The 8,706-nt window shown below is 48.6% G+C and overlaps 1 protein-coding gene across 1 annotated transcript; it reads left to right on the forward strand.

Moving 5' to 3' along the window:
- The first annotated feature begins 956 nt into the window (after positions 1-956).
- Positions 957-4,235, forward strand: LOC119331636. The gene is made up of 14 exons (XM_037604796.1): positions 957-1,022; positions 1,117-1,211; positions 1,306-1,437; positions 1,548-1,655; positions 1,742-1,822; positions 1,916-2,034; positions 2,128-2,229; positions 2,322-2,438; positions 2,563-2,616; positions 2,722-2,788; positions 2,922-2,975; positions 3,128-3,202; positions 3,742-3,774; positions 3,895-4,235. The coding sequence occupies exons 2-14, from the start codon at positions 1,122-1,124 to the stop codon at positions 4,000-4,002; spliced, it is 1,140 nt and encodes a 379-aa protein (XP_037460693.1). The 5' UTR covers positions 957-1,022; positions 1,117-1,121; the 3' UTR covers positions 4,003-4,235.
- Positions 4,236-8,706: the final 4,471 nt, after the last annotated feature.

Consider the following 8,706-nt stretch of genomic DNA (forward strand, 5'->3'; position numbering starts at 1 on the left):
TGGGAAGAGGATGGCTCTCTATCCATGCCAGATGGAAGCGTACCTACTCCATTGTAAGAGACCCACGTTGTTTATATTGATTGAGGACAGGAACCCCCTGCCGTGGTTTACGAGCCTTCCATCGATCACCAGGATACGATAGTTACAGAGAAAGAGAGATAGAAATAGTCACGGGAAAGTTAGAGATAGAGGTTGAGATTACATGTTTAAACAATATATCTAATAGTGAGGGTGGCGTAGGCCATAGCGGGCCGGTCCAATGTGTTGTCCAGGCTCGTCGGGGCCTCCCCACATCCGCCTCACATATGAGCTGGATATGGGTTGCCGGATAGCCCGGGGTGTTTGAGCTGGTTGTAGAGAGTCCAGATGGGTGTTGTATTTTTGGTTCGGGCAATGACCGGGCAATCCATCTAGACGTTTGCGGGAGTCCGATCGCGGATGCTCTAATAAGAAAGAAACCATCACGTTAATGCTGTCAGAGACCACAAATTGTACTCCATGTACTCACTTCGTCCCATAATATAAAAGTGTTTTTTAGTAAAAAAAAAACCAGAGAGTACTATTTATACGTTGCACCATGTCTATCCTGCGGGCACTCTAAGGAACAGGCGCCGCCTGCTGCTCACGCTGCCCAAATCAGAGGCACGATCGTCGCCGCCGATGTGTAGATTACACAGCTACTGGTCTATCACCGGCTCCCAAACCAGGCAGGCTCCACATCATGCCATATACGAGCTGATCTTCTCCAACTTGGCTTCCATTTTGCTTCCATCCGATCCAACCAAGACTGCTTTTTGAGGGAAGTCAACTGCGCATATGCTCTGGATGCGAGTCTAAGGCAGACTGTCGATCTTTTCCTCCTCCCTACTCCACCATGTTCCTTCGGATCAAAGACACGCGCTGCAGAGTCGTCGTCCTCGGGTAGTAGATCGTATAATGTCATGGCATAAATTGCAGAGACATTTCTCTGTTCTTCCTGCCCGCACCCGAAGCAGAGGCCGTCATCGATCGATATCGATCTTGTAAGTGTCTGCCCTGCAGAATCAGAATCTTGTTACTATATTGATATTGGTGTTCTTTCTTGAAATTTCCGTGGTGACTGAATAATATATGCAGTGAGGATGAGATTAGTCCCGGTTCTGTCGGCGTTAGCCATGGTGTTGTTGGGGTTCGTCCTCGGCTTTACTTTCCCGGCATCGATGACGCCCAATGTATGATAAGAACCAGCAAATGTTTTTATCTTGGTATATTTGCTTCAAATTAACTTGGCATCATGATAGTAAGATTGGTCATGTATGTATGCAGCTTCAGTGTGGTGTACTGCCTTGGAGTGGCAGCAGTGCTGCAAACTCCAGCTCCAGTGACGGCAGCTTCCTGGGCAGACTCTGGGCACCATTATTCAGGAACAGCAGTAGCACCTCAAATGCCACTTCAGGGGTACATTACATGCACACAGTTCTGAACTTCTGAAATGGTCCAGTTTGAACTTTCTGAAGAAATTACACTGCATGTTTGTAGATGATCTAAACAAACCTGCATTTGTGCAGATTGTGAATGCTGCAAGGAGACCAGAAGGTGCAGGGAGGTTACCGCCGGGCATCGTGGTTTCGGAGTCCGATCTTCACCTGCGCCGGCTGTGGGGATCCCCTACCAAGGTCTTTCTCGCCTTCTCCGAACCCTGAACTGGTGCCATTCTACCCAGCCTTACTCTGAATGACTTGTTTCGGTTTGCGATGCGCAGGACGCGCCGGTTCGGAAGTACCTCCTGACAATGGCGGTAGGGTACAAGGAGAGGGTCAATGTCAATGCAACTGTTCAAAAGGTAAGATGAAACCAAGAAGTGGTTTCTGAACTTTGATCATGCTGTCTCGGACATAACGGTCAGATGACACTGGACTACACATACATAACGCAGTTCTCGGACAAGTTCGACGTGGTGCTGTTCCACTACGACGGCCACACGACGGAGTGGGACGACGAGTTCCAGTGGTCCAAGGAGGCCGTCCACGTCAGCGCCAGGAAGCAGACCAAATGGTGAGAGCGCCGTGCCTGTCTGTCCGTCTGTCTCCACCATTTTCTTTCTCCAGACATTTCTGACCTGCAATGTGTGAATGATGATTGACGAAGGTGGTTCGCCAAGAGGTTCCTTCACCCGAGCATTGTGGCTCCGTACGACTACGTGTTCCTGTGGGACGAGGACCTCGGCGTAGAGAACTTCAACGCCGAAGCGTAGGATCATCGTCGATCAAAATAAAATCCAGTCCACGTGTAGCTGCTTTCTGAAATTTGATCATTCGGAAACTGTGGGCGGGCGGTTGCAGGTACATTGACATCGTGAAGAAGCACGGGCTGGAGATCTCGCAACCGGCGCTGGACGCCACCAAGGGCCACAAGGCGTACGACGTCTCCGTCAAGAGAAACTCCGGCGAGATGCACAAGTAAGCAAGCAGTTGCTGATTATATATGCCGGCATGCAGGAATGACCATGCACGCACACTGATTATGCATCACATTTCACATATGATGATTAATTAATCTGGCGGGCATGCTTGAACGACACAGGACGGGTGCAGGGGGGGAGAAGTGCCCCGACGTGCACCAGCGGCCGTGCAGCGGGTAACTGATCCAACATCATCAACACCACTCCTTCACCTCGTGTCATGTGTATGAAAATCTTATAAGTTAATAAGATGAAGAAGCATGTACTGTATGCATGGGCAGGTTCGTGGAGGTGATGGCGCCGGTCTTCTCCAGGGATGCTTGGAGATGCGTGTGGCATATGATCCAGGTACTTAAGCCCCCCGCATGTTGATTTTGTCAGTCGCTCATAATTACTAATTCTGGATTATTATTTGAACCACTTTTAATTTTTTTCTCAAACTAAACTGAAGAACTTATTATTATTTTATGTTATTTTGCAGAATGATCTGGTTCACGGTTGGGGTCTCGACTTCAACTTCTGGAGATGTGTCGATGTACATAATTACTTGGCCATAGATACATACAGCATTTTCACAGATTCACTGAAGAACGCTTAAGTTATCCAGAAATTCGCTTTGAAAAATTGTGCACAACTGACATGGCTCACCATGTTTTTTTTGTTTTTTTTTCTGTTTTGAACTGGCAGGACCCTGAAGAGCAATTTGGCATCGTGGACGCACAATATGTTGTCCATCATGGAGTGCCCACACTCAGAGATCAGGTAACGTAACTTTACCAAGTGCTTGCCTAGGCAGTTCAAACCCGAGCCGGCCGAGAGACATCACCGCGCTCTTGCCACTAGGCCAGGAGCCCATCCATGTGTTTTGATTTGGGTGCATCCCCTTTTTCCGCAAGAAAGATATTTTTTTCGACAAACGGTGAATTTTTTTTGGCTCAAAATGAAAAATCAAAAGGATACGAACACAATGAGCATCAAGAGGCCGCAAGAAAGATATAATGTATGGTTGCAGCTTAAAGCATGTTCATTTGGGAAGATGTTTAGCAAAATATATTGATTTTTCACTGCCTAGGAATGATTGCACTGCCGTGTCTTCTTGACTGAGCACCGATAATTAAAAAGGTGCTGACATAATAATTATCAAGCACAAAGTCATACATCATAAATTGTTTAAGCAACTTACTACACTACAACCACTTAAAGCATGAACATGTTACATATGAAGCATATCTTGCGTGCGTGGCCTGCTCTCAGATACTCTCTTTTAATTTTTCTCTGTTACTCCCTCGATTGGCATGCAGGGTAACGGAGAAAAGCAAGGAAGCAGGGCCAAGGTATGCAGATATGTACATTTCAATTTTTTATACAAATATTGACATTACATGGTAGTAATTGATTAAGGTAACACAATATATTTCATGAGAATATTAATTGTTGTTATGCTTGATGCGTAGGTGAAAGACCGGCAATACGCGGAGATGCACGCCTTTGACTCAAGAATGAACAATGCCGACAAGGAGCTGGACAACTCTACCGCTAGATCATCATCATCCCAACCCTAAATTAGTTTCTGTATTTAATTAGTTACACAAGGAGTACTGCACAATCTGATAATATAGTTGACTAAACACTAAGAAAACACCATTGGTTTTGTTAATGATCTACAACGGACCGAGAGGGGGTTGAGATGAGACCATTTTATTTAATTTTTTATTTTCCGTTGTTGGATTCATTGTTGTACATTTGCTTTTTATTAGCATGAAGCCTTTATTTGCACCACTTTGTATTATTGAACACTGATAAGTGATATTTTTGTTAACATACAGTTTCTGGTGATTATATATAACACAAAGACATGTACATTATGTGCTTCGCACATTGGCAACCGTGTGCTGACTTAACACTTGCCATGATGATTTTCATTTTAGAATAAAGACGCAAAACAAGTCCGGATTTAAATTAATAAAGCCCACACCAGCAGAGTACAAGCAAACTAAAAAACAAAGGTAGTTCAGCCACGTAAAAAAGTCTAGAGATTACAAGGACACCCAACAAGAGCACGCGGGCTCCGAAGCTGCAAAAGCGGATTTCCTATTTGCCACATGTTGCGGCAAATTCTCGCCGCAATGCAAACCTTTCTGATTCCGGTATTGGGCCGGGCCGTTTCGTAGCTTCATGCAAATTACACGTGGACTGGATTTTATTTTGGGAACCTCGTATTCTTTTTTGGTTTCTTTTTATTTTCCTTTGTTCATTTTATTTTTCAACAATTCAGAAATTTAAACATGTTCGCATTTTTTTTTCATTAAACGTTCCAGTTTTGAATTATTTTCAGAAATTTCAAAAAATATATATTTTTGAAATTTGTTCGCTTATGTTCGAAAATTCAAAAAGAATTTTAAATTTTTAAAAAATGCTTGTATTTAAAATTTTATTCATTAATTAAAAACATATTCCTGTTTTCAAAAAAAATTCACAAGTTACAAAAAAAATCATGTTTTCAAAATTTGTTCGCAAAATCAAAAAAAGTTCAAGAACTTCTTAAAATTTTCGCGTCTGGGACAACGACGTCCCAAAAAAGGGCTCAGATTTTCGCTAACGTTCGAAGCTACTTATCTTGTCCTCTGCTCGGATATTTTCGTCAATGACCTGGTCCACCCATCAGGACGGCCCCGCGCGTCCTCTGAAACAGGCTTTCGCCCCGCTTTATAAATAAAGCAACAACCGAAACAGACAACACACGTCCTCCGTCCCACTAGTATGCTACGGTCCCAGAAACAAACGACTACTGTATATCGTGAACCGCGTTTTTTACCCCGCCTCCTATCAGTCATGTCAGCCCTATTATTACGGATCCCAAGTCACGAACGGGAGAGGGAAATTTTGTAAAAGCAACAGGAAGAATTGCTCAGATACCCATGAGCGTATATAACTTGGGTCATGTTATAAATGCTCTGGCTAAAACTATTGATGGGAAAGGTGAAATTGTAGCTTCTGAATCTCGCTTAATTGAATGTCCTGCTTCAAGTAGAATTTTTAGGTGTCCCGTATACGAACCTCTTCAAACAAGGCTTATGGCTATCGATTCGATGATCCCTATAGAGCGCAGGGACAACGATTTCGAGAGCATTTGCGCTTGGGCACCGAATCGCAGCTTTCATAGAGCGAGCAACTATTATATGAGTGGGCTTTTAGGTTCGCTATATATACTAGATGATTTTTCACAAATTAGATAGAACTAACAGCCGGCTATATTATTACCCTTGCTCGTATCATGTCACGATGGCATGCCAGGTTTCGTTGAATGAGAAAAATAGTCAGCATAAGCCGAACAGTGTTGCAGAAAGTCGGATCCATTCATTTATATCCATGGGAAAGCATGCTACAAGTAGGTGACGGTTCAGCATGCGTGCGCGCATTGATGAAGATTATTGGAAGCTGAGCAGGCGTGCTCGATCACTGCCCGAGGCAGAATTTACTACTCCGCATTTTGTAACCGCGTCGTATCTCTGAACTTCTATATAAGCTGATGCAAAACTAGGGTAATGGCTAGATAATCGTATTCCGAGACCGTACCACTCCATCCAAATTCTTTGCCGCACCGTCCACTAGCACGGAGCATGGCGCCGCCGGTTGTTCGGGAGCTTTGGGAGATGGAAGAGCTCGTGGAAAAGATCCTGCTCAGCATTCCGCCGGAGGAGCCGGAGATCCTCGTCCGCGCCTCCCTCGCCTGCAAACCTTGGTGCCGCCTCCTCTCCGGCAACGCGTTCCGCAGCCGCTACCTCGCCTTGCATGGAACAGCTCCGGTCCTGGGCTTCCTGCAAAGCTGGGTGGCCGGCGACCTCGAGCGCTTCGTCCCCACAAAAAAGTTCTGCCCCCGCAGTCCCATTCCCAAACTGAAGAGCACTTTCGTGCACGACTGCCGCCATGGCCGTGTTCTTCTTGGGTGCCTGCAACAGCGCGATGAAGCTGTCGTCTGGGATCCCGTGTCCGGGAGGCGGACCGAACTGCGAGAGCCTGACTACTTCTGCGCAGCCGCGGTGCTCTGCTCCGTGGACGGCTGCGACCATGCAGCCTGCAACTCGGGCCCGTTTTCCGTGGCTTGTATCGAGGACGAGGGATGCGTGGATGATGACGAACATTCTCTCCTGCTGGCGTCTGTGTACTCATCATACACCCAGAAGTGGACTTCTCCGGCCTGTATTCACATAGGATTTGTATCGGACGACTGCTTCATGGGAAGGCCTAGTCTCCTCATCGGAAAACAACTCTACTTCCTCCTTGATCATGGTTTGGGCATTCTCCGGTATGACTTGAGTCGGCATCGCCTGTCAGTTATTGATCTGCCAGAAAAGCTGGTTGAGCACAACCCTCTCCTTATTTCGGGTCCCGGCGGTAGGCTGGGGGTCGTCCACCAGGACAAGCACGGCTTATGCGTCGTGTACTCGAGGTGGAGCATTGATGGTGAGTATCGTTGGCTCTATAGCAGAGCAATTGACCTCAATATGCTTCGCCCCATTGTCCATCCGATGAGCTCACATCCACCAGTGTTGGCTGGATCTTTGGAGGGCACCGACCTGAGCATTGTCGTCACAGATCTTGGTGTCTTCACATTTGATCGCAAGTCCCTGAGTTTAAGAAGCTTTCGAGTAAGAAGTACAGATATGGTTGGGTTTAGCTCAGCACATCTTTCTCTACACGAGCTTCAACACCATACCAGGTATGTTTACCTTGACACTTCATATATGATTCCCATGTGTATGATTGTTTGATGTGTTCAGTTCACCAACACATGCGAAGTTTGCCTTAACAAAATCGCTTAAGCGGTGCCAAGAAATTTTACCGAGTATACTACTGACTGACGTTCTTTGCTTCGTTTAGCACTGGCTGGTGTTGTGGACGACCAAAGAGCTGGTGAGGGAGGAGGTGTTTACCATGCCGAAGTCTGAATTAATCCCTGGCAAGGCAGTAAAGCATGGGAGTTTAATTTCATCTTTTGGTGCTTCTTCTTATTCGGAGTGTTATCCTACTCTGATATGAGAGTCTTGTTATCTTCACTTATGTTTGCTATGAGAGTCTTTTTCTATGTTTGCTATGGATATATGAGAGTCTTCGCTTTGGTATAATCTTGTTAAGCGTCAGTTCTAAGTTGGTTACCCAAACATATTTTCTCTGTGGCGTATCACACTGAACTTTCAGTAACTTGGTTAAGATATGGCCGTAAAAATAGCCAAGTTCTTGTTCCTTCAGTCATTTTGTTAGCCTGTCGAACTGGTCCCTCCAACTTCCCTTGCCAAGCAAAATGCTTCCTATATTATGATTGAGGACTCGTGACGACTGGGATGGCTCCCCTGAGCTCGGGCGACTCGCTGGGGGATCTGCCGGCGTCGCCGCTGGCTGAGCCCCCCATCCCTCCCTCGGCCCCCGTCCGCCCGCCGACACCCTCCCCGGCCGCTCCGCCGCCATCCCCCCCTCCCCTGCCGCCTCGCCGCGTGTCGTCTGGGCCGACCTCGCGGAGGCCGATGACCTCGCCGCGGGGCGCCCGATCATCTACCGCGACCGCGTCCCCCCCAAGGCTCCGGCCCGGTTGCCTCAGGCTGTCCCTGCCGGTGGCTCGACTCCCAGGGGTGGGAGCCCAGCTGCCAGCGGGGATGGTCGGCGCCTGCCGACGGGCTCGTCTCGGGCGACTCTGACGAAAGGCGCTGCCTTGGGCTTCGGCGCGCGCCCTGGGGGTCGCCGATCTGGCGGGTGGGGCGTCGCCGGCCGGGTTGACCGCGGCCTCACGCGCGTCTCCTGGAGATCATCCGGTCCTTCGCCGCCCTCCGCTGCCCTCTCCTCTGTTCCGGCCGACGCCCTCGACGGCGCTTTCGGTGGTGGTCTACCGGCGCTCCCCGTTCTGTCCATTCATTTCGGTCTTCGGCGCCCCCGTGCCTCCGCGTACCGGCATCTTGCCCACCCCGGCCTGGCCCCGCCGCCCCCGCCATGCCCTGCCGGCGACCCCTTCCGCGGAGGCGCAGGGGGAAACCCTCGCTCCCCGGTTGGTGTCCCCTAGCTGGTCCTACCGGGCCGCGCTTGTGGTGGGCCGCCCTGTGGGCCGCCTGCCCAGCGCTCTTGGGACGTTGTTGGTTCCTCAGGCTGCTGGCCTTGCGTTGGCCGGGCCTTCTGGGCCCCCTCCCCCCTCGAGGCCCAACCCTGCCCCCAGGTGGGCCTAGGCCCGATGAGCCGGTCCATCTGGCCGCCTTTAGGGTTCCCCCGCCATCATCTTC

This window comes from Triticum dicoccoides, chromosome 7A, assembly GCF_002162155.2.
Source record: "Triticum dicoccoides isolate Atlit2015 ecotype Zavitan chromosome 7A, WEW_v2.0, whole genome shotgun sequence".
NCBI lineage: Eukaryota > Viridiplantae > Streptophyta > Magnoliopsida > Poales > Poaceae > Triticum > Triticum dicoccoides.